At 42.3% G+C, this 26,708-nt stretch overlaps 2 protein-coding genes across 4 annotated transcripts; one reads left to right on the top strand and one right to left on the bottom strand.

Moving 5' to 3' along the window:
• Nucleotides 1-93: 93 nt before the first annotated feature.
• rabl3 (RAB, member of RAS oncogene family-like 3) lies at nt 94-13,894 on the bottom strand. Of its 3 annotated transcripts, XR_013932007.1 has the most exons (9): nt 13,830-13,894; nt 12,455-12,546; nt 11,569-11,698; nt 10,897-11,011; nt 10,494-10,644; nt 9,758-9,829; nt 8,003-8,041; nt 7,400-7,730; nt 94-484 (listed from the first exon to the last, which is right to left on the bottom strand). XR_013932007.1 is itself a non-coding variant. In XM_080412518.1 (8 exons), exons 1-8 carry the CDS (start codon nt 13,873-13,875, stop codon nt 734-736), a joined length of 702 nt encoding a protein of 233 aa, XP_080268644.1. In that variant the 5' UTR covers nt 13,876-13,894; the 3' UTR covers nt 94-733. The 3 variants fall into 3 exon arrangements, 2 of the variants coding, with proteins under 2 accessions (XP_080268644.1, XP_080268643.1); XM_080412518.1 differs by lacking the exon at nt 7,400-7,730 and having other exon boundaries at nt 94-790; XM_080412517.1 differs by lacking the exon at nt 94-484 and having other exon boundaries at nt 6,345-7,730.
• On the top strand, nt 3,801-6,254 carry LOC308073554 (granzyme-like protein 1; the record flags this gene model as incomplete). Its single annotated transcript, XM_080412513.1, has 5 exons — nt 3,801-3,849; nt 4,402-4,549; nt 4,633-4,786; nt 5,708-5,971; nt 6,096-6,254. The coding sequence occupies 5 exons, from the start codon at nt 3,801-3,803 to the stop codon at nt 6,252-6,254; spliced, it is 774 nt and encodes a 257-aa protein (XP_080268639.1).
• Nucleotides 13,895-26,708: the final 12,814 nt, after the last annotated feature.

Raw genomic sequence — 26,708 nt, 5'->3', positions numbered from 1 at the left:
AAACATATGCAAAATCGAAAAATAAAGCCTTCAACTCAAACAGTCTGTTTATGTACAATATTATGTCCGAAGCTGTGGAGACAATTACATGTATTGAGGGTGTCAAGGTCCTTTATTTACTGTAGAAAATATGAATACAGTTTATGTCCCACTTCACACACTCCCTATGTCACGGTTTAAATACTTTTTCTTATACCATCTTCTGCTCTTTGTGAATGAAATGGATTTAACTGCAATTAATAAGAGATAAAAGCTGACATCTGCCATGGTATTTTTTGACAATTTCATGTAAAGACCAGACCGTTTAAATGTACAGCCAGTTTATAATTAGGTCACATGAAATTGAGCGGTGTGTGTGTAATATAACGTTCATAAACATTAAATACACAAAAGAGTCATACCAGGAGGTACTGGCTGCCACTTCTAATCTGTTGAGAATAGAAGGGACAAGAGAGTGGGCATATCGTTGCTGTCGGGCAGAAACCTCTTATCTCCATTTTGTGTGTGTTTTTTCGTAAATTAACTTGATCATACTACAGTGTCACAAAAAAGTATCAAAAGTAGCAGATCCGCAAGCTCAATGCGTTTTGAGCTTGTAGATCTGCTACTTTTGCATTTGAATCCTGAACATTAACAGTTTTGGACATATGAGGTTTCCACCCGACAGAGACGATATGATGATGTATAGGTAAGAATCATGGTTGACTTGGAGACCAGACCGCAGAGCTGCTCCTCAGTCATAGTGCAAGCTTTTGAAGTTGAACCGTTTCCGTTCTGTGAAACCTGTCATCTGCACAGAAACAAGAGAGAGGTTTTGTACTACTATGTGAGTTGATTTTGGTAACACTGTGTGTTGTGTTATTGTCTCTATGATACAGACAAAGAATGATAAATTAAATTTTACCTGACTGATTTCTGGTGAAATAGCTCTGTTTACTATTATGGAAAGGGGAGAACAAATCACGTATGTTCTCCGGCACACCTGAAGAAAAAACACAGGCCAAGAACCACTGTGCACTGTGCAGCGTGACATTTCGCACAGCAACAATGCCACAGACCACACAGTTTCCATATACAAGCATGCTTTAGTGTAAAGGTGTAATTCTCTTTCACCTTGTCTCAAACAAACATCGACCCTCAGTTTCCTGTGGAGGGTAGAACAGTTGACTGTCAGATCACTGTCATTCAAACTGTCTATTCTGTATCATAATTCTGCCATGGTGTTGGCAATGTGCAAAGATTTGTGACATGACTTGTGGATTATGTACTCATATTGAACTGGTAAAATAAACATCCACATGTCGGAACAGGGACAAGGGGAGTTACCATTTTGTCTACAGTAATATTTGTTAATACTAATACTGCTTTTTTTGGTTTGAATCTGATTCACGACTTGTGTTATGGGTGCTCTTTCTCTCTTCCCTCTCCTTCCTGTCATTTCCAATCTTCTGGTCAAGCAGAAATATCCTGAAATATATGGTAGCGCTAAAAACCTACCATGGTATTGAGGGTTAACGAGTAAAACACACCAATGTCAACCTGTTACAGTAACAGCATCAAAGATCTGTTCAAATTCATACACAGCAAAATCCTGAATTAATTTAACTCTGAGCAAAATATTACCATAGGGATTTTTCATTACACTCATTCAGGTGCATGAAGAACAGGCTGACCACATACAGGGCCGTTTTTATGCATACACCTTCAGTGTAAAGGTGTGATAATTCCCCCTCACCTCATCTCTACATGAGTCATCATGTGAACATCAAACATGGATCCTCGGTTTCCTGTTGAAGGTTGGAACATTTAGTGGCAGATCACCAAAACCAGGGGCCTGTTCCTCGAAAGGTGAATTAAATAAGCCTGGATTTAAGTCAAATCCAGGCTTGACAAAGTCGGGTCCGTATAGCCTGGTTTATTCGGTTCCTGGAACGCCAAGCCAGGCTGAAAAGGAGCGACTTTGTCGAGCTAGGCCTTGTCAAGCCAGGCTGTGTCGAGCCAGGATATTGAAGCCAGGCTTCACTTATTTCTATAAAAGACCATGAAAGTCGATAGCAGAATCCTTGAACTTGACCAATCATGGAGCCCAAAACCAGAGCGGCGTTCTTCTCTGTGGCTGAACAGCAGCACTGCAGCAGCTCATGGAATCTTACAAGGAAGTAAAATTTATAATAAGCAAGAAAGGAAACACGGCCGCAATAAATATAGATCCAGGGAGAAAGCGTGGCAAAGTATTGCCGACAAATTAAATGCACAAGTTGTCCAAAAATATGCAATTAATTTATATACAAATCCATAAATATATAATTCAGTTAGGTTTAAACATAAGGAGTTTAAGTGAATGTTGGAATTATAATTATAAACACTTAGAATAATTTTCTAATTTCAAATTTCTAAAATCGAAGATCTACAAGGGAAAAGCTTGCCTTTTGGCGGCCGGGGGTCCACGGGGGTCAACGGGGGTCCGGGAGTACACGGGGGGCCGGGCCCCCCGTGTACTCCCGGCCCCCCGTGTACTCCCGGACCCCCATTGACCCCCAACAGAGGTCCGGGGTATACGGGGGTCCACGGGGGTGGGGGTCCACGGGGGTCCGGAGGTCCATGGGGGTCCGGGGGTCCGGAGGTCCATGGGGGTCCGGGGGTCCATGGGGGTCCACGGGGGTCCGGAGGTCCATGGGGGTCCGGGGGTCCACGGGGGTCCGGAGGTCCATGGGGGTCCGGGGGTCCATGGGGGTCCGGGGGTCCACGGGGGTCCGGAGGTCCACGGGGGTCCGGGGGTCCATGGGGGTCCGGGGGTCCACGGGGGTCCGGAGGTCCATGGGGGTCCGGGGGTCCATGGGGGTCCGGGGGTCCACGGGGGTCCGGAGGTCCATGGGGGTCCGGGGGTCCATGGGGGCCGGAGGTCCATGGGGGTCCGGGGGTCCACGGGGGTCCGGAGGTCCATGGGGGTCCGGGGGTCCACGGGGGTCCGGAGGTCCATGGGGGTCCGGGGGTCCATGGGGGTCCGGGGGTCCACGGGGGTCCGGGGGTCCACGGGGGTCCGGGGGTCCATGGGGGTCCGGGGGTCCACGGGGGTCCGGAGGTCCATGGGGGTCCGGGGGTCCATGGGGGTCCGGGGGTCCACGGGGGTCCGGAGGTCCACGGGGGTCCGGGGGTCCACGGGGGTCCGGAGGTCCACGGGGGTCCGGGGGTCCACGGGGGTCCGGAGGTCCACGGGGGTCCGGGGGTCCATGGGGGTCCGGGGGTCCACGGGGGTCCGGAGGTCCATGGGGGTCCGGGGGTCCACGGGGGCCGGAGGTACACAGGGGGCCGGGGGTACACGGGGGCGGGGGTCCACGGGGGCGGGGGTCCATGGGGGGCCGGGGACCCCCGGCCGCCTTAAGACAAAAACATTTCGGGCTTGTAGATCTTTGATTTTAGCATAAGAATTGAATAAGTGTAGAAAAACTCATTGGTTTATGATTGGAGTCATTGGACTAACAGCTATTTCACAAAACTTGAAGAACAAGGCACTGGATTAATAAAGCTTGGCTGTTAGCCTGCTCCTGACCAGGCTAACTTCACAGCTAAATTGCCATGGTAACTAAGCTAGGCTTGCTTCAATTCTCTTTTGAGGAATCGGATAAGGCTAAACTTAGCCAGGGTGAACTGGCTAAACTAATCTTCAAGATAATTCACCTTTTGAGGAACCGACTCAGCTCTAATCCTGGCTAAATTAAGCCAGGATAGGTGGTAAAGCCAGGCTTTAGCTCTAATTCACCTTTTGAGGAACAGGCCCCAGGTCAAACTGTTCAGACACAATGATGCTCCTCTATATCATAGTTGTGCTTCAGCTGCTTTCCTTCACTGGTAAGATTACATTTATTATTATTATTTATTTATTGATTTAAACATTTATTCAATTTTTTTCGCCAGTTTTGCTTAATTCATAATACTCTCAGGGCCCTGTCTTGGGTGCTGCCTTAACCCTTATCCCTTAAATAAAAGTATTATTTATTTTAAAATAATTCAACTAGCCGATCTACATTGACACGTTGTGAGCTTGTAGATTGGCTATTTGAACTATTTGAAAATGTTTTTCGAAATAGTAAAACATGGCAAAGAAGTTTAGGGACAAGGGGTAAGATGGTGCCCAAGATAGGGCCCTCAGTGTATGTGGTGACATCAGGGACATTATTCTTGTCTCTTTGATGTAATTGACAGCAAGAAAAATATGGGCATGTTCCCAATTCATATTTTACCCATTTTTTTTTTAACTCCATCTTCTAGTTCAGTGTTTCTCCATCAGTGAGTCAAGACTCAAAAGGTTGTTCTGCAGGGCCAGGGGCAAAGCACAACAATTTTATTTAGTTGACCCTGTCCTATAGGTAATGTGTTTTACATTGGTGTTGTTCATGTAAGGGGCTTCTGAGAGCGGCATAGTGGGAGGACAGGAATCCGAGCCTCATTCTAGACCCTTCATGGCGTCACTTCAAGTCAAAGGACGGCATACATGTGGAGGGATTCTCATTCGGGAGGACTTTGTTCTAACCTCAGCACATTGTAAAAAGTGAGTTAATCTTTCTTATTAAGAACAAAATTCATACAATGATATATCACGGCTATTTAACCCTCACGTCTCTTATATTTCAGTGGCACTGACGTGATCGTGGTGGTACTTGGAGCACACAACCTAAACAACAAAGATGAGAAGAAGAGACAACAAGAGATCCCAGTGGCTGAGTACCGGTACCATAAGCATCCGAGCTATAATTGCAACACCACATATGACATTATGCTTCTTAAGGTAATCTCACATTGTGTTAAACTAAACTAAAATCAGTTCTGAAATGTGTCTTATCTTATTTAGATATTTAAACAAGTAATGCGAAGTATAGTCATTCATTAAGATTAATTTGCAAAACTTTCACTTTCATTATGATGCTAGACAACCTCTGCTATGTGGACATCAAACACATTGTCATCTAAATTAGTAGACACTACATATTACTGCCTGCTCAGACTTAAAAACTGTTTTAACATCTGCTATACAGACATTAATCTCACTAAAAGTATATCTTATTGACAACCTCTGATATTCAATTAAAAATTTATATCAGACTGATAGTAGTACATACAAAATTACATACAAAATATCAATCAAAGATAGTTTAAAGGAAAGGGGGGAAACAACATCTTCAAAGAGACAGCTGTACTAAATTTCTTCTCAGCTGGGATTGGCAGTGTGTAGTATTAAAGCTTGTGCTTGATAGAACCAAGATTATTTAATGATCAGAGTCATTAAGCCAGCAAATACATTTGGACGATGCATTTGTAAAGTATTAACTCATGCACTCGCATTATTATAAGCTATTGAAGTCTCTGTAGACTTGATTGTTTGTAGTTTGACCACAAGGGCGCAGCATAGACTTATGTACATCCTCTCTCCATCTGTAGCCTACACAATACGTACTGAGGTATTGCCTATAATAGGCCTACTTGTCATCATAGGTTTTACTTTTTCTGTAATAAAATGTTTAAGCTATTTTAAAATGTCCAAGATGTGCCTCCTTATACTGTTAAGTGTTTGTGTACTATATGTATATAATAGGCTGTATGTAATATAATGTGACAGCATTGGAACCTTAATCCAAATGTTGCCATGTTACAGTTTTTCTGTAACGTCACATGTAAAATAAATCTGAGAATGCTCTGTTCCCTTTCACAGTTAATGACAAATGCCAAACTAAATGAGAACGTGACGACTATTGGACTTCCCAAGAAGGATAAGACAATTCCTGCCCGCACTGAGTGCTTGGTGATTGGCTGGGGTCAAACTGGACCCAGAACCCCTGCCTCTGAAGCACTGAGAGAAACCAAAGTGAAGATGGAGTTCAGTGATGAATGTAAATACAAGTGGGGGGAATACTTTGCCAGGGACCAGATGATATGCACCCACGCCAACAAGAAGACGAACGTGGGAATTTGGCAGGTAATGGAACAGAAATTTTAAGTATTTGAATAAGATGATTTAATCTGTTGGGTGAAATGCTGCCAATATCAAGTCCCCACTCCTCTCCTCCAAGGCTTTAATGTCACTTTATTTTTACCTTTAGGGAGACTCCGGTGGTCCACTTGTCTGTGGTGGCAAAGTGCATGGTATATCAGCCTTTGTTGATGTAAGTTATGGATGGAAGACCGGCAAGTACCGCCCGAATGTGTTCATTAAAGTCTCTTTCTTTATCCAATGGATTGAAACGGTGATGAAATGGTGAGGATGTGTTGCATATAAGGCCATGGAAGAGGTCTGCAGAATGTTCCATCCTTTTGTCATTCACATAAAAATATCACAGAGCAATACAACACACCGTAAACCCCACGTTTTATTTAAAATTAAAGACATAATTTGGACATTGTTTTGCAAATCTTTTACATGTGAAAAATATACAACCACAAAATAAACAATCCATTTGCTAATATAGCAAAACTAAGGAATACATTGTAGACTGATTTGATTTGTACTTGTAACCTTAGATAATTTTAAGTATATCCCTACACTCCTGTCCTCAGCCCTCTTTCACAGTCTTAAAAGGACCATACTGACGGTCAGTCTGGTATGTTTAGTCCATTGACTATGACACACCATACACTGGACACTTCTGATGATCATTTTACAAAACATTCCATTCATTTCAATATGGTATGAAATGTACTTAAAGACTTGGAAATTGCTTAGGACACTGAACTTTGTTGCACTTTTCTTTTTTACATACGTTATTGTTTTGTTTTAATACATTTTAAAGTGTGTATTGATTTTAAAAGCATAGCTGAAAACAATCCCCAGAGAGAAGGTTAAAACAAAATTCACAACTTCTTAACCAATGATGATTAGCCATCACTGACTCTGTTATTATGGTAATGTTGTAATGACAATGGATATAATGTAAACATATGCAAAATCGAAAAATAAAGCCTTCAACTCAAACAGTCTGTTTATGTACAATATTATGTCCGAAGCTGTGGAGACAATTACATGTATTGAGGGTGTCAAGGTCCTTTTATTTACTGTAGAAAATATGAATACAGTTTATGTCCCACTTCACACACTCCCTATGTCACGGTTTAAATACTTTTCTTTATACCATCTTCCGCTCTTTGTGAATGAAATGGATTTAACTGCAATTAATAAGAGATAAAAGCTGACACCTGCCATGGTATTTTTTGACAATTTCATGTAAAGATCAGACCGTTTAAATGTACAGCCAGTTTATAATTAGGTCACATGAAATTGAGCGGTGTGTGTAATATAACGTTCATAAACATTAAATACACAAAAGAGTCATACCAGGAGGTACTGGCTGCCACTTCTAATCTGTTGAGAATAGAAGGGACAAGAGAGTGGGCATATCGTTGCTAAAACCTCTTATCTCCATATTCTAACTTTTTGTGTGTTTTTTCATAAATTAACTTGATCATACTACAGTGTCACACAAAAGTATCTAAAGTAGCAGATCCGCAAGCTCGAAACGTGGTGCGAAGCAACGTGTTTTGAGCTTGTAGATCTGCTACTTTTGCATTTGAATCTTGAACATTAACAGTTTTGGACATATGAGGTTTCCACCCGACAGAGACGATATGATGATGTATAGGTAAGAATCATGGTTGACTTGGAGACCAGACCGCAGAGCTGCTCCTCAGTCGTAGTGCAAGCTTTTGAAGTTGAACCGTTTCCGTTCTGTGAAACCTGTCATCTGCACAGAAACAAGAGAGGTTTTGTAGTGAAATCAGCTGAGTGTGGTAACACTGTGTGTTATGTTATTGTCACTATGATACAGACAAAGAATGCTAAATGTTTACCTGGTATCCTAGTTTCCCTCTACATTATGTGACTATGTACCTTGTTGTTTGTTGACTAAGGTTCATGCTTACACTGCTTACACTGATCTCGCACTCGTAAGTCACTCTGGATAAGAGCGCCAGCTAAAATGTGTAAATTGTATCATGATTGTAAATGAAAACTTACCTGACTTGGATCTCTGGTGAAGTATCTCTTCTCTATGACCTATTATGAAAGAAACATAATAAGCTGTATGTTTTACTTTCTCTAGTGCTCTCGAGGAAAACGCACAGACACGCATCTGCTGTGCATTTAAATAGGTTCTAATATTTAAGTGCATTCATTAAGATTAATTTGCAAAACTTTCACTTTCATTATGATGCTAGACAACCTCTGCTATGTGGACATCAAACACATTGTCATCTAAATTAGTAGACACTATTATGTAGACACTATTATGAAAGAAACATAATAAGCTGTATGTTTTACTTTCTCTAGTGCTCTCGAGGAAAACGCACAGACACGCATCTGCTGTGCATTTAAATAGGTTCTAATATTTAAGTGCACACCAATTCTAATTCTTAAAATGGGAACAATAGCATGTTGCTAGTATTCATATTAAACTGAACTCCATATCGTTGCTGTCGGGCAGAAACCTCTTATCGCCATGTTTTAACTTTTTGTGTTTTTTTTCGTAAATGAATGCCCTAGTTGATCAATTCAATTCAATTAAATCTTTATTTCAGACCCAAGGCGATCCATATCACAAAATAAAAAAACACCATACAAAATATAACAATACAAGAAAAAGAAATACAATAAAAAGAATTCCACCATGTTCAGTTTCGAACATACAGACAAGTGCGCCAATGGTTCCACAGTCTAGAGGAGAACCTGACAGAACTACGTAACGGGTTACTTATGACAGAAATGATGTCATTTACTGACTCAGATGCCCTACACATAAATCTATACATAAGATTGCGTAGCACAGCAGGGCAGGTGGGTACCCCAAAACTAACAAACATCTGGCTTGCACTGGAGCTTCTTGGAGCTCTCAGCAGCAGCCGCATACAGTCATTATAGGCCACTGTGAGTCGTCTGATGCTGCCTTGCTTGTAGCGACACCACAGGTGGGCAGTATACAGAGGTGTACAAAAAGATTTAAAGAGTGAAATCTTCACCGGTACTGAGCACATGCTAAATTTGCGACACAGCATGTTCCCTTGAGCATACAGCTTCCGACGCTGTCTATACAGTATATGTCCTTGTCATCAGAGAGGTCATACTACATCATACTACAGATCATACTACAGCGTCACACAAAAGCATTAAAAGTAGCAGATCTAAAAGCTCTAGGCCAGAGGTCTTCAACAGGGGGTCCGCAACCCCTAGGGGGTCCGTGGAGGTACTGCAGGGGGTCCGCGAAATTGTTGTTTGATTAAACAATATTTTTGTTTGAAAAAAAAAAAAAAAAAAAAAAGTTTTTTTCCCCAAAATGTCAAATTGTCTTTAAACATAACATGAATCCATAGCAAACAGATAAATGGAGGCACAATACACAATAACATGGTATGTTTATACATATTTTGTAGAGATTTTTATTTTGCACACCTACTGGGGCAGGTGCGTATAGGAGCAGGCGATATAAAACACAATTGTATACATAAATATACAATATATGTGGTAGCCCCCCCTACCCTACGAGGTAGGGGGTCCCTGCTCCATCTCCCCATCAGTTTGGGGGTCCCTGGCCTGAAAAGGTTGAAGACCCCTGCTCTAGGCGCTATCAGACTATTTCTGAAATATCCTGAAAAGTAACAGGTTTCCACCCGACAGAGACGATATACTTTGTTGACCGGGATTTACCGGGGTTTTTGTAAAAAGAAAAGCAACCACAATAAATGTGGAAGGTGCGCGGCTGCACTGTGCGTTTCTCACCTTGTCAAAGAACCTGCTCAGCTTCACTGCATTAGATGTGCCTGCAGCAAGGTATCGTGGGTTGGTGGAGTCCTTAGAAACAACATAATGCCTTTAGACACAAACCTCAAACATGGCTGTACTCAGGTTAGCACTCTGAAAAATAATCTCCATCCTCCGTTCAGCCGTACCACTCATAGCCAGTTCTCCATTAAAGACAGAAGTTCTTTACTCTGGAATACACACTTATTGCTAACTCCTCATCTTCACTCAGTAACTTTAAACATATATTGAGGGACAGCCTGATGAATCAAGCCTCTCCACTTGCTTCTACCATTATAATGTAGCCCTACTTCTGCACACACACACACACACACACACACACACACACAACCACACATGTGCAGACACATGCACAAATACGCTCTCTCTCACACACACACACACACACACACACACAGTACTTGTTGTTTAACGTGTTATGTTTGACTACTATTTTAACTTACTACTTGTTAATTTTAGGTGAGAACCTAGTAGAAGACCTATATGGGTTTCCTTTCTCACCTGCACTTATTTCTGTGTCTTTTAATAATGTTACTTACTTTGTACTGTTGTTATTTTGCGAATAAATGAAACAAAAAATTTTTTTTTACCTCGGGTATCAATATCTCACTCACTCACACACACACGCACACAGTCTTCTTTTCACTTTCATTTCATAACCAGGATGTATTTTAAACTGCCATTTTCAGCATACCAGGTTGATTTCCTCTGCATTGAAGTCTTCTGACAGGAAGGCTGTTCGGGTGAGAACGTCGCTGCGCTTGTTGTCTGGGATTTGGTCAAACTTGGTGCCAATCAGCAGCAAAGGCACTGGGTTCTCGGCAAACTGTTCCCTGTCATAGTCCCTGTGTGTGTGTGTGTGTGTGTGTGGGGGGGGGTTTACAAGTTTCACACCGAATAGTGACATTAATTTTGATCAATGTCCTAAAACATGTTTGTAACATCAATTACTTTGTTTACATCCTGTACTAAATACGCTAATACTGCTTCTCAGATGTATTGCTTGAAATCATTAACAAAATATTTTACTACAACCCTGACAACGTTGTGCCATTTACCTATTGCACATCACACCAAGTTACACTATTCGTACGTACCCATTGGAGACTATAACTCCAGTTGGAGAGGAGTCTTTGTTCAAGGCCTCTAATGACCAGCGATAGAGATTCTGGGAGGATTTCTTGTTTGTCAAGTCATGTACCAAGACAATACCTGAGGGAGGGAAAACCATAAACAACCATTATCGATCCATACATTTTCTTAGTCCCATCTGTGACCGCAACCTTCACTGTAGCTCCGGGCCTCTGTCACATAGCATTACCATCTGGCATAGGGGGAAACGGCCAAATGGTCAATCTTTAACCTGTTTACGAACATTGTAACAAAAATGTATAGGTAATCCCGGAATCCTACAGATGTCTGTAGTTTCGACTGGTTGGTTAAATTAAAAGACAGACTGAAACAACCTTTTAAATCTGGGTTTTGACAGCCTGTGCCAAATTTAACAACAAAGTACTGTGTTAGAATTCACCACCCTGTTACGGATACAACGTTTGAACAATTTTTTTATTGTCAGTTGTGTTGCAGTATTATATATAGCATCACATACATGAACCTATTGCATTGGAAATGGGTCAAAACTTGACAGTTTCACCATTCCCCCTATACCAGACAGAGTCCCAAAGCAAAGGATGAGGTCACATATGGGGCAGACATTTTCTATCTGGTCTTCACTGAAAAGGTCCAAAATGATAAAAGTGTAACTTTACCATTAACTGAATTGTAGAAGACGGCCCTGGTGGTTTTGATACTGCTTGCACTGCCGAGAGACCCTCCCACATCCCAGAGTTCAATGTAGAAGGCCTTCTCCTCTGGGGTCCCCTCCTTATAGTCGTGTATCTGGAATTCAGTCCAATTAACCACATGAACCTTAGCGTCCCTTTTCTGGGCATGTCATAATAGGCTAAACATTTGGTGAAAATAGCTTGCAGATGGCTCATTCAATGTCCCGAGTAGGTTACCTCTTGTGTCTGCATATTGCACATCGTTGCTGTCGGGCAGAAACCTCTTATCTCCATATTTTTACTTTTTGTGTTTTTTTTGTGTGAATTAAACAAAGTGCGAAGCAACACATTTTGAGCTTGTAGATGTGCTACTTTTGCTATTTTTGAATTTGAATCCTGAAAAGTATCAGTTTTGGACATATGAGGTTTCCACCCGACAGAGTGATTTCCAGTGAGCTCTCCCAAACACGAGGTGCAATATTTGTGAGTTTATCGCAGTTCAATACAATCAGATAGGACTTTTCTGTTTCATGAATGGGCTGTCAATGGAGGGTGCTGCAACTTAGATGCAGCGAGCATCTACTTTCTCTCCAACTACATACATGTGTTTGACATTGTGCCTTCTTTGTTTTCCCTCGTTTCTTTCTCTATTCTTTATCCTTATAATAACCCTTTTCTTGAAAACTGCAAAACAGTTCTGTACACTCCTTTACTTCTGTAAACTTAGGATGAGACAATAACATTGAAGTTGAGATATACAGTACACATTGAGTGTTAACTCTGTGTACAAATGGAACCAACTGGACCATTATGGGTCTATTTGGTTCCAAACAGCCGTAGTAAATTATAAGAAGTGTTTAGTGCTGCTTACCCGCACATCCACAGAACAGCCAACAGTCCATGATGGGTTTCCTAAAACTTGGTTCTGACACAGCAGATGGACCAGTGAAGACTTCCCTACACCTGGCAAGGAGAACAGAGGGTTGGTAAATACAGGGTTTTATTTCTTCCTCAATTGCTTTAGCACAAACTTTTGGTCAACATTCTCAAAACTGTAAGTTGGCAGTTGAAATATTGCATTCGTCACATCAGATTATTATCATTAAATGGCACCAAAAGAGTTGGGGCCTTTTAATGATAATTTTTTATTTTTCTAATTTAAATAAATCTACCAATTCTAACACACACACACACACACACACGCACAGTGATGCTATACTTCACAATTCAATTCAAGATGTGGTGTAAAGTAACTAAGTACATTTACTCTGCACTTAAGTACTGCACTTAAGTACAATTTTGAGGTCTTTTCTACTTTACTGGAGTATTTCCAATTTTCTGTAATTTTATTTCTACTCCACTACATCTCAGAGAGAAATATTGTACTTTTACTCCACTTCAATTATATTAAAACTTTAGTTAGTTACTTTGTAGATTTGGATTATTATTACAAAACACACATTAACCAGCCCCAAATATATTTCGGCCATTTGAAAATAGCAGATCTACAAGTTCAAAATGCGACAATGTGAGCTTGTATATCTGCGATTTTCAAAAGATTTTTCATACAATTTGAAGTTGTGAAATGGGACATCCTGGACAACTAGTACTTGGTACTTTGATACTTTTACTCAAGTAAATTCTGAATTCCGAACTACATTGTATTGACACTTTTACTTAAAAAGTAGGGTAAGTGATATTTGTTTTGTTTTCGTTAAAAAGGTTAAAGTACTATATTCTGATAGTAATCATTGCTACAGAGCGTGTGTTATGTGTCACAGGGGTCTCTCCAGCTCTTTAGTAAACAGAATATAGTACATTTTCAGGTAGGTGACACAATTTAAGCCAATCAGGAGAGAGCACTGAAAATGCATTTTCTGTTTGATAAAGAACTGGAGAGACATGATGGGAGACTCCTTTTTACTGAACAAACACTCTATAGCAATGAGTACTATCAGAATATAGAGCTATTTAACACTTATTTTAACCAAAGTAAATAACTTACCCTACCTAAACATGTGTAAAACATGTGAGTACCTTTTCCACCACTGGCTATTTCACAATATAAATATCACCATGCACTATTCTCTGGGGGAAACGGACGACTGATGATGGGAATATTCTGCCTACACGTACGTTTGCTATGGTAAATGTAGCATTATGTGTGCATTCATTCACACCATCAATACTTAACAACAATCTGTTAATCATGATTATTGTTAATAAACAATCATGTAGCTACTGACCTGAATCCCCTAAAACTAACACTTTGACTCTGTCCAGAGCAGCCATGTTTTGTTTTGTGACAGTAGGTCCCTGACGCCGGCTTTTCCTGGTTTCTGTTTACTGTTCAATGTTCAGATCCGGTCTACTGGATTACTGTATCCGGTACTTTCTACACACACATACATGCTCGCACACGGTTCGAATCCGTATCCGCTCTACACCGGATCTTGCAAACTGCAAAGTGAATTGATCCCAGTCGGACTTGTACCCGCCTTTAATTAACGCTTCTCATTATGATTGGCCGAGAATAACTACTTCCTTGTTCAGTGTAAAACGTCTCTCACAGGAGTTTCATTGGTTGGCGACCATGTCAATCAAAAAAGTTTATTTCAGCAGTGAAACCAAACGGCCACAAGATGGCGATACTGTATCTATGGACAGATGACCTCGCGTCACCAGGCTTTCCAGGAAAACTAGACTGATAGACAGTCAAAACCCTAAAGGTGCCTTTAAGATTATTTTGATACAGTACAGAAATACCATCCCTGGATATTATGTCTGCCTTCAACATGACTAACAACAACTAACACAAAATAATTAAAATGAATCAAGGGCACCTATAAGACACATCACAAAAAAATACAAAAAAAATCGGGAGAACTACTATTTTGTTTTTTTCCCTCCATTTTGTGTATTTATTCACAACAAGACATTTCCTATTTCACGGCGCTGGCCACGCTGTAGCCACGGCAGTTAAGTCCCTGAAGTTTACAGACAAACAACCAATGGTGGAAAAAGTACTCAAATGTTTTACTTAAGTAAAAGTATCAATACTGCGATGTAGAAGTAGCCTACTCTGTTACAAGTAAAAGTCCGGAATTCAAAGTGTTACTTGAGTAAAAATACAAAAGTATTGGTATCAAAATGTACTTAAAGTACCAAAAGTAAAAGTACTACAATGTTTGAAAATAGTCTGAGAACCACTGCGTTACTCTAGAACCTTCATTAGTATCATTGGTAACACCTGTGAAGGAAGTGATACTATGGCTGCTGTGCATAGAGCCTATTATTAATACGTGTTAGTTCAATTGAACAGAAAATCGTGATTGCCTCCACAAAACGACCAAAACGTGGACTGCAGCAGTGTAGGCCATTATGGTTACCGTAATGTCTTGACTTGAGAGGTGATTGTGCTCTAAGTATTACGGTAGTGGTGGTGGTGGTGTGGTGAGGGTTCTCCATCTCCACTGTGACACACTGCGCTCCGCTACAGAGCATTACGGTAGTGGTGCTGAGGGTTCTGACACACTGCGCTCCGCTACAGAGCTCCAGGAACCAGCCGCTACTCTCAACAGAAAAGGTAAAAAAATCGTCTCTTTATTTTCTCTGACAAAGTGACGCTAAGTACAGCCGTTCAATATGAACGTGTATGGATAGATGACATACACTGTCATGTCATGGGGAGTTTCCCCACACCTTGAAACATAAAAATCTACTCATCAGCATGCATGCAGCAGAGCTGAAATGATGAGCTTCTCCTCTCCTCTACTCTCCTCTTCCTCTCTCCTCTTCTCTGTCTTGTCTCCTCTCCTCTCCTGCTTTCCTCTCTTCTTTTCCTCTCCTCTCTCTCTCCTCTTCTCTTCTCAGTCTTGTCTCCTCTCCTCTCCTCTCCTCTCCTCTCCTCTCCTCTCCTGCTCTGTCTCTCCTCTGTCTCTCCTCTCCTCTCCTCTCCTCTCATACTCCTCTGCTCTCCTCTTTCCCCTCTCCTCTCATACTCCTCTGCTCTCCTCTCCTCTCCTCTTCTCTCCTCTTCTCTCCTCTTTCCCCTCTCCTCTCATACTCCTCTGCTCTCCTCTCCTCTCCTCTTCTCTCCTCTGCTCTCCTCTTTCCCCTCTCCTCTCCATCGACGGAGAAAGGACGCATTGTTTGTGTTGCTGTTGTCTTGGTTGGTATTTATAGGATACTTATTTGCGGCACACCGAAAATAGCAGATTGTCGGTGTAGGACACCTGCGCACAACTAAAATCAGGCATAACCTATTTGGAAGATGTTGGGATCCGTTACAATGTCCCGCTGTGGAGAGATGAATGAATGAATGAAAAGCATCGAGCAACAGGAAAGGAAACAGATATCATGGTTATAGACTAGAGCTATTGAGTTGCATATAGTTCAATGTTCTATCAATCCAATTGATTTGGGAATTTGGTGATTTATATGACATTTCTGGAGGGGTAATAAATCCCACTAATGTCAGCATGATGATGATGTTCCATGTATCGTGGTGGTCACTGCGGGACACTTGCCTCGCTGCAGTGACTTGTCTTTGAGGTCCAGCTTTACAAGGTGTTGTTGAAATAAATGTCACCGGACAGAAAGCTGTGCAGCCTGTCTCCTGGCATTATGCTGCTGCTTGCCACCACATTGCGACACTTTTCTCTTTTAACCCTGTTGACTCCTTCCAGTAGGTTGTCGTGATGTCACTGTGTGTGTGTGTGTGTGTGTGTGTGTGTGTGTGTGTGTGTGTGTGTGTGTGTGTGTGTGTGTGTGTGTGTGTGTGTGTGTGTGTGTGTGTGTGTGTGTGTGTGTGTGTCATCATGGCCTGGTCTGCATGCCTTTGTGTATAGGTATTAGGTAGCTATTGATTAGCAATGGAATGTGATTGTGAAGCAAAGGCATGCTTCTGTGCCAAAATGGCATGTCTCTGCACAATAACATGGGGAGAGGAAGAGAGAGAGAAGAGAGAGAGAGAGAGGGGGGGATAGAGAGAAAAAAGAGAGGGTGAGATAGGGAGGGAGAGACAGAGAGAGGGCGGGGTACTAGGGATAAAATGAAGAGAGAGGGAGAGGGGGAGAGAGGGGTGGTGGGTGGAGAGAGTAGAGAGAGAGGGGGGGAGGGAGAGAGAGCGAGGAGGAGGAGGAGGAGGGGGCGGGGTAGTAGGGATAACAGGAAGATAACAGGTGCTGCTGAGTCACTCACCCAGCTCGTCTCTAGTCGATCAGAGAAATCGTAGCCTGTGATAGGTGATCTAAATGATTACCATGGCGACGGCGTCGTTACCCTTCAGGCGTTCTTTGAGAACAGAGGAAAAGGCCATACTGGATGGATGGGGAGACGGTGGAATGTTGTGATGTGGATTGCATAACACCTTTTTCTGAATCAGGTCCCACCTCGGAAGAATGCATTTTTTTCAGAGCATGTTTATTTTAACCACTTAAACCCCAGCATTCATTTTGTGGGGAAAGCTTTCGCAGGAAAATAGCACATTGACAAGAGATCAGTGACGGCTCGTCCATTTTGTCCAATGGGAGAAAGAAAGAGAAAATGTTTATTCTGCCATGTAACTCTAAAAGCTGTGACAGGCCATTGTATGGTCTTACACAAATGTCACAATCAGGGTCAAGAGTCCTGAGCCGCAGGCCCGCCCCTTTGGGGGGCACCTGGGTGCAAAACTTGATTTGCACCCAGGTGGTCTCATTGACTTCAATGTTAATGTCATCCCCTCCTTGCCAGCCATTTCAATGCATTCTCAATGTGCTCCTGTGTGCTATAGCCCACAGCTTGATAAACCTGTTTTATGACAGGTTCTCACTGATAACTACCACCCCCCCACCCCCCACCCTGGAGTTCTATTCTGATAGTAATCATTGCTATAGAGTGTTTGTTCAGTAACAGGGGTCTCTACAGCTCTCTATTGCACAGAAAATAGCTACATTTCCAGGTTGGGATACCAATTGTATCCATTCAGAGACTAAACATACTGTATTTGTAGTCTGTACTGTACGTAGGTAAATTACATTCGAAAATGCAATATGACAATGTCAAGTTAACTAGCTGCTCTCAGTCACAAAACAACATAGCACACAACAACATAACATAAGACAAAACATAAAGTCCCCAGTATACACAGAACCACCATATCAGCGAGGCAGTTTGTTTAGTGCAGCAATGGCTGAAGGAACAAAACTCAAACTCCGTTATTAAAACAAACGTTTTGCCAAGTTCTGTATTTTCGTTTGGACCTCTGGGGGGTCCTCGGACTAGACGTTGAGAACCAGCGATGTATTGGAAGACATCCAGGAGTCTCTGACAGTATATAGAGCCTTAGAGGTCTATCTCTCTGCTGAAGAATAGATATTGAACGGAAAGCTTTCGTTCGGATCGAGTCTCATTTAAATGAAGTGCATGGTATTGATTTCTTTTGTGTGTCGTGCCCCCACTCACCTGTGGTGGGCGTCCGTCCATCCATCCATACAGTAGATGTCTGGTGCATTCCTGGTGAGGCTGTGGATGCGAGAGAGAGCACTCTGGTTCTCAATTTTGATGATTATCAGATTTTGCTTGGGACCCCCTGGAACCCCCTCAAGGACCCCTGGGGATCCCCGGACCCCACTTTGAGAACCATTGTGATGATTGTTAGTAAATCAGGGGTCTTCAACAGGGGGTCCGGGACCCCTAGGGGGTCCTCAGAGTTACTACAGGGGGTCCGCCAAATCTTTGTGTGATATGATCGTATTTTTTTACTTTAACCATTTGAACCCTAGCATCCCTATTCTGAGGAGAACTTTAGCCGAAAATAGCAGATCTACAAGCTCACAACGCCTTGCAGCGTGAGGTGTTGTGAGCTTGTAGATCTGCTATTTTTGGCAAAGAGGTTTGGTGTTGAGGGAAAAAGAGCAGACCAAGTACAGAGCCAATGGTCAATTTTAGTATTGAGGCTTTAAGGTTAAATGTCTGAAAACACTGATGATAGTTGCTGTCAAAGGAGTCTATGAAGCTGTCTATGAAATCAACAAAAAGGTTTAATTTGCAACATAATTTCATACTGCATGTAGTGGGGGTCTCTGCATCATCTCTCTCTCAACTAAGGGGTCCTTGGCCTGAAAAACGTGGAAGACCCCTGGAGTAAATGATGGACGGCTCATGCAGGCGGCTTGTACAGCTCCTCTGCATCGTAGCGGAGGAGTCTGGCTCACTGCAGCAGCGCTCATGTAACCCGAGGACTGGCCTTGAATTTCAAACGTCTCCTTCTATCCACTGCTACTCCTTGTTGGCTTCCATCGCTCTGCTCTGCTCTCACCTCTGTTCACTTTCTGCTCCCTGAAACACTTTGAGGAAAGGAAACTTACTGAGCTAGGAAACAAAGGAATCAAAGTTTGACCAAAAAGAACCAAGGTTAATATAGAAACAAAGAAGGAGAGAGAGAGAGGGGATATGTTACAGGAAGATATTTTAGAGCAGTGGTTCTCAAAGTGGGTTTCAGTGTTCTTATGGACCCTTACATGTCTGTATCTCTGAGAGTGTATAGATGGACCCGTACGGGTCCATTTGGTTCCATTTGTTCACTCTCTCAGAGTTATGGCTTATGAGCGTGGCGCTTGGCACAGACAAGTTCTGTCATGGAACTCAGTCCAATCACACGCTCATTTCATTCTCAAACGGCTCTATTTAAACTGGAAGTTTGCACAACTCACCCCGGCTTGCTTTTGCTGCTGCTCATGCTAATGCTGCTGCTCTCACCACTGCCGTCTTGCAAATCTTTTTTTGGGATCTGCTGTTTATGTACGGGAGTCGATATGGTTGGGAGATGCGCTTTATCAGAGTACCTAAAAGCAGATCCAATTCATTGCCAAACCATAAAAAATATCTTATCCTTCATGAGTTGACTTTATCCATTCATGAGTTGTCCTGACAGAAATGGGGGTCCTTGAAATGGAAAAACAGAACCACTGTTTTATAGGTATTACTGAGGAGGACCTACTGTCTTCCTGTAGCTGTTTATGGTGGCGTTGGAGAGATCCAGAACGTTCTTCAGATGTCACTGTGCCTGCTGACATTTGCTTGCTGACATTTGTGTTTCGTCACATGTAATCTTCAACACAGAGTAGATCACACACAGTAGATTATAGAAGATTTGGGAGTATGGTTCCTGCAGGAATCAGTCCTTATAGCCAACAGGGGTTTCCAGGTTAGATGGTTGCAGAGAAGGGGAAAGGGGGAGTGGTATCTACTCCATGAAGACGTTACCACTCCACCCTGAGTTAGCCTAGTGTTGAATACTGTTAATTCCAGATGCTGCACGACGATGAAAATTGCTTTGTTAAATTTGATCATTTACACGTACTGAGAAGTTATTGTGACTGTGTGTGTGTGTGTGTGTGTGTGTGTGTGTGTGTGTGTGTGTGTGTGTGTGTGTGTGTGTGTGTGTGTGTGTGTGTGTGTGTGTGTGTGTGTGTGTGTGTGTGTGTGTGTGTGTGTGTGTGTGTTTTGGAGGGGACTTTGAGGGGAACGGGACCCCTGACGTGCAGGGCTGCTGGCCTCTGCAACAGGGCTGTCAACACAATGACCTGGCTGTTCTCTGCCAGGCGAGGCGAGGGGAGCAGCCTGATGGCTCTGGTGGCGAGGGGAGCAGCCTGATGGCTCTGCTGTCCCAGCGAGCTGGGAGGACAGACTGACCTTCTGATTTCACATTAAGTGTTCGTTTTGCAACACATAGCTAGGGCTGTCACGGTCATGACATTTTACCTCACGATTAATTGTCTTTCAAATAATTGCGATTAACGATTTTAATTGTGGTTTCCCATTGAACATGGGAAAATATGAAAAATAATGCATTATGGCAAAAACAGGCCATATTTAATAAATGTATACGTTTAATGAATGTATGCTTTAAAATTGCGGAGACGGCCGATCTACAAGCTCACAACGTGACTCATCGCAGCTGTTTCTGTTTATTTCGTACTTGACAAGGTGTGTGTACTTTGCACAATGTGCAGCTCATTCAGCTTAACGACATGGCAGAGACTCAGAAGGCAGAGGAGGTCAGCCTTTATGTCGTGAAGTATATTCACATTATTTTGTATTTGTTGGTGAAAGGAGTAAAGATCATCAAATGCAAGTTTATGCCTGGGTGACAACCTGTCAGGTTCCATTTGAAGAAGCATCTCCAAGCCAAAGCATAGCCTCCTGGCCACTCTGGTAGGCTGCCACTCTTCATTTTATGTTTACCAAACATAACAGTAAAGCTGTAAAATGGATAATGCATATGTTATTCCAAGAAATAAAGATTGTGGGCTGCAGATCAGTGGCGTAAAGTAACTAAGTACATTTACTCAAGTACTGTACTTGAGTACACTTTTGAGGCATTCTTACTTTACTGGAGTATTTCCAATTTTCAGTACTTATACTTTTACTCCACTACAATTGTTTGAGAACTTTAGTTACAAATTACTTTGTAGATTTTGATTATTATTACAAAACATACCTTTTGATACCAATACTTTTGTACTTTTACTCAAGTACATTTTGAATACGGGACTTCTACTTGTAACAGAGTACATCTACATTGCAGTATTGATACTTTTAGTACAAAATGTGAGTACTTCTTCCACCACTGCTGCAGATAAATGACGATAAATGCACAGTAGGCTCATTGAGTAGCCTATATTACTCTCCCTCTGGATAGGAAATCAGATTTGGGCTGGATTTGGGATTTGGCCAGGCTGAACAGGGCCATAGACCAGTGGTTCTCAAAGTGGGGTCTGGGGACACTTTGGGAAGTCAATTATTTTTTTACCCCCCCTTTCTCCCTAATTTAGTCGTTATCCCAATTGATTCCTCCCCACACACATTTCTGTGTTGTCACTGCTGTCGTATCCTACTGACTCACCTGCCAGGGAGGAGCCCCCACCGGCTTCCCTCCCCTGAACACGGGCCAATTGTGTTTGTGTAGTCGCTCGACAAAACTGGGTGCACCACGGTGGATTCGAACACACAACCTCTGTGGTGGTGGGCAGTGAATTTACCCCAAAAAACAAACCATATTTTATACTTTGGCTGTTCAAAAATAGCCGATCTACAAGCTCATGTAGCCCGTCACGAAGTGAAACATATCTAAAAATATAAAAATTGAATTTATCATTTAGAAATTTCTTTTTTTCTAAAAGACAAATGTTCTATTCTGGGGGTCTCTGGCACAAAGACTTTTTAGATGGGGGTCCGCGGCCAAATATAATATCAATTTGGGGCTCCTTGATGTGAAACAGTTTGAGAATGAGGTTGAGAACTTTGTCCAGGACAAGACAGGACAGGTTAAGTTCGGAGGCGAGCAGTGGTGTGGTATACACACCATTCCAGAGGTGAGCTTCTTAATCTCTGGACTGTGGACACACAATGGCGTCCTTTTCTTCCTACTGCTTAATATTTAAAGTCAGCAGAGCGTAAAATGTGCGAGCCAGAGAGAGAGAGAGAGAGAGAGAGAGAGAGAGGATTTTGTGAATGAATGAATGAAGGAAGAAAGATGTTAAGAGAAACTACAGTAGAGAGAGGGAGAGAGAGAGAGTGCTGAAAATGAGAAGTGTCAGTGCCTGGTGGTGTTAGCCAGCGGTGTAAAGTAACTAAGTACATTTACTCCAGTGAGGTCATTTTACTATACTCGAGCATTTCAACCTTCTATGCAGCAAAACACCAGAGTGTTAATGTAACACTCCGGTCCGGACAGTGCTGTGTTCTCCAGTGCAGTCCAGTGCCAGGATTTTGAATCTCAAGCCAAAGCAGCTGCAGGAGCCAGTGTAGCACACAGGTCCAGTCCAGTGCACCTCAAAGGCAGCATTCACTTCATTAATTAAATGATCCCCAATGGCCAACTTGGCTCTAAGGGTGTCCAATCCAGGCAGTTGTTGGCATGACTGGCTAGTGGCTATAGCCTAGCACAGAGATTCTCAAATTAATTTCAAGGACTTAAAGGGGAAATCCACCCATTTTCAATATTTAACTATGTCATTAATATAGCATAAAGGAGTTGTGTGGAAATAAGAAAAAATTTAAAAAAAAATTAACATTGCAAAAAAATGTAACATTGCAAAAAAATTAACATTGCAAATTACACCATGATGAGTCATCACAGTGTAATTTGCAATGTTAATTTTTTTGCAATGTTACATTTTTTTGCAATGTTAATTTTTTTTTAAATTTTTTCTTATTTCCACACAACTCCTTTATGCTATATTAATGACATAGTTAAATATTGAAAATGGGTGGATTTCCCCTTTAATTTTCAAGGACCACTTTGCTATACATTAGGCCAATGGTTCCCAAACATTTCAGTGCCGCAACCCCCAAAATAATCATATTTAAACTGGGGACCCCCCACCCTGAATTGTAGGCATATACATTTAGCTTGTTGATCAGCTATTTTCACAATGTTTGCCTCTTTCTTATGTAATATTTGACAATTTGTTCCATTTGGTATTAAAAAGGCCTTAAAAGGCATTAAATTGTATCTTTAGACACATACAGATATTGTATACACTTATACTGTATGTTGGTTTGCTTGAATGAGATAACAATGTTGCACATTAAGCTAATCATCTGGGGACCCCCCAAAATAATTTGGAGATCCACCTGGGGGTCCCAACCCCAGTTTGGGAACCACTGCAGTAGGCTACTGGTACGGACCCCCATAACTCTTAAGAGTTACAGACCTTTTAAGGGTTCATTTGGTTGCTTCCCCTAACTATCTAAAATATAGCCGGGGACCCCCTGGAGCCCCCTCAAGTTCCCCTGTGGGTCCCCGGAGGCCCAGACCCCACTTTGAGAACCACTGGCCTAGCAGCAGTAATGGTATAGCAGGGACAGTCAGGTTCACACATCATGTAGCTAATGCAGTGCTGCTGGGTGACATGGGTCACCTTTACATAAGCTGTGTTGTGTGTATGTGGCAGTGAAACAGAGCTAGCCTATAATCCTGATACACACACACACACACACACACACACACACACACACACACACACACACACACACACACACACACACACACACACACACACACACACACACACACACACACAGGAGAGGAGAGGGAGACACGAGCATCTGCATGCACTCTCCCACGTGCATGATGCCAACAGACTCTGCACTGCTTGCTTTCTTCAGCCAAAACCTGACGTAATACGCAGTGTGTGTGTCAACGTGTGCTCGCTCGCGTCCTAAAACTGTACCAGAGAGAGAGAGGGAGAGTGTGTGTGTGTGTGTGTGCGAGAGAGAGGGAGAGGGAGGGTGGGGGGTAAAGTACTACTGCAGGAGCTGTCGCAGTAGCAACCGGAGCAACACAGCAGCCAACTTTGGCAACTCCTCTCTCTCTCTCCCTCTATAGTTCAGGGGTCTTCAACAGGGGGTCCGGGACCCCTAGGGGGTCCTCAGAGTTACTACAGGGGGTCCGCCAAATCTTTGGGGAACATTAGCCGAAAATAGCCGATCTACAAGCTCGGCGTTGTGAGCTTGTAGATCGGCTATTTTTGGAGATTTGGTGAGGGGACAAAAGAGCAGACCAAGTACAGAGCCAATGGTCAAGTTGACTAAATATTGGGGGTTTAAATGTGTATCTGAAAATAACACATTAGCATCAATCCTACTAGTTATGAAATCTCTGAAAAAGTTGAATCTGCAAAACATTGAAGACCCCTGCTCTAGTTAATTCACCAGCGTTATACCCAAAATGCCAAATCCCCTACTTTGCATAGGGCTCAGCCACTCTGTGTATTGTGGTGCTTTTAGAAATAAGGTAGCTCAGCTTCTTTGTATGTATTGCAACCTAAACCCATTAAAACCGGGAAAGCGCATCCGTGTCATTTTAGAGGTTAGTGTTGGCTATTCAAAAATAGTGCCTACGAGCTTGTAGATCTGCTATTTTTGAAAAATCTAGATTTTTTAAAAATATAATATTCAAAGTAAATAATATTATATACTTTGAATATAATTTTTTTTTTAAGCGAATCATTTAACTCAAATCTTTGCTTCTGGGGATCCCTGGAACAAAATATTTTTCGAGATGGGGGTCCACAGCCAAATGCATATAATTTTGGGGGTCCTTGACATGAAAAAGTTTGAGCACCACTGATATAGCAAAATACGTTTTTCAGAAAACTGTTAGCATTTAGAAGACATTATCCCCTCTCTGGTCTCAGTGGTTGAGGTTTTTAAGCCTATTAGTTCAGATATGTATCACATTTGTGTAAGTGTCTTGTTGTCGCCATGGCTGCCAAGCTGCATATGTCATAATAATCCCAAACATGTCGTTAATCCCCAGTTTGTACGCTCGTTGTTTCTCTCCTTCAGACCGTATTGAAGTCCACTTGTGTTCTCTGGGCGTACTGTCCATGTTAACCTCTTGGTTTCGATTTCAGTGGTACGTTCATCAGTTCATAGCCTCGATCTCCAGGCTTTTATTGCTTAGTTTTGCTAAAAAATAAAAGCCTGGCCCAACTATAGCCTGTACTGGGTATGAGGAAGTGTTTCATTTCCCAACCAACCAGAGTGCAGTGGGCGTCGCTCGTAATGTTGTGTTAACGGGGCGGGGGTTGACGGACAGATCGGTGAACCAATGGGATCAGGCGCCGTCTCTCGCCGGCTCTATACACACGCCCCTTTATACACGAAATCAGGAGGGTTGCAGCAGGCTAATCAGTTCATGACCTGATGAAGATGTACCACTGATATCGAAACGTTGTCATTCCTTTTACTTGTACCTTTAACCCTCTGGCGTCTCACATTTTGTTTTATAATGCAATTTGAATGGGCCCTGGGTCATGGGTGTCCTGGCCGACTTTAAAAGGCTTACATTTGCCCGAGTTGCTCTAGTCCAGTTCTTTACTACTGCTTGTGTCCTGCTCTTGTGATGCCAGTGTTTTAGACAAAGTGTTTGACTGTACTCGTGCTGTTTTGCATTTATTTCTAATAAGATATTGAATCAATCAATACCCTGGACCTGCCATAACCTGGTTTGAGGTGTGGTGAAACTCCTTCTTGCTAAATATAGTGAACACCTTGAGTCTGACATCATTTAGAAAAGTCGAGAAGTTGCGTATGATCCCACGGGCAGACGGACTCCGAGGAAGTTGTGATGTAAACGCCACAACATTTCCTCGTCTTGTTTACCCAATCATTGAACCAGTGTTGATTTTTGACTAAAACTATGACGAAAAATGTTCGTCGAATACCTTTTTTCACTGACGAAAACCCAAATAACAACTCATAAGCTATGATCAGCCATTACGACGCCATCAAGTCCCGCCAAAATACATTTAGTCGACTAAATCAAATGTAGATTTAGCCTGCTACAATCTTATATTTAGTCAACTAAAACTAGACTAAAACATTTCAGATGACTAAAATATGACTAAAACTAAATGGAATTTTATTCAAAAGACTATGACTATAACTAAATAAAATCAACACTGCATGGAACACCTACAGTACGTCATTTGAACCCTCCCACCCAGCCCGGTTCCTCTGCTCTGAATCGAGCCAGCCTTGAAGCGAATTCAGGGCTGATCAGCACTGTTTCAGCGCAGTTATTTGGTTCATGACCGAACCGGGCTGAGGTGGAAACACCAGCAGGACCGGTTCTCCACCGCGCCGAACCGAACCGCACTGCTCTCAAAACCGTAGTGGAAAGGCCATTTATAGTGACAAAATGCTGGCTCTGGCTGCCTGGTCAGTGTCCTGCTCTGGGGCTTAGGCTTGCAGTGGTAGCAGAGGACAGAGCGAATGGCATATCTGGACCAGTTGTTGCTATAAATAACAGATGGTTAAATCACACACTACCGGATGGAATGACAATTTAATATATCTTCGTCAATGAACAGCATGGGAGACTTTTACAGTCAACTTGAAGCAAATTTTATGACACTGTTAAGAGATTGGAATCGGAAATATGTGTGCGTGCGTGTGTTGATAGGAGTGAAGTTAGTTAGTTACTTCGACACAATTATATTAAACATTGGGTCCAAACAATAGTCGAAAACCCATGATTTAAAAACGGTAAAAGGTACGATACATTAAAGTATACATTACACCAGTGGTCCTCAAACCTTTTTGTGCCAAGGACCCCTAAATTGATA

This window comes from Gymnoscopelus braueri (assembly GCF_963280865.1).
Source record: "Gymnoscopelus braueri genome assembly, chromosome: 18".
Taxonomy (NCBI): domain Eukaryota; kingdom Metazoa; phylum Chordata; class Actinopteri; order Myctophiformes; family Myctophidae; genus Gymnoscopelus; species Gymnoscopelus braueri.
Note: the sequence above shows the minus strand (reverse complement) of the source record. Positions and strands in the feature narration are given on the sequence as shown.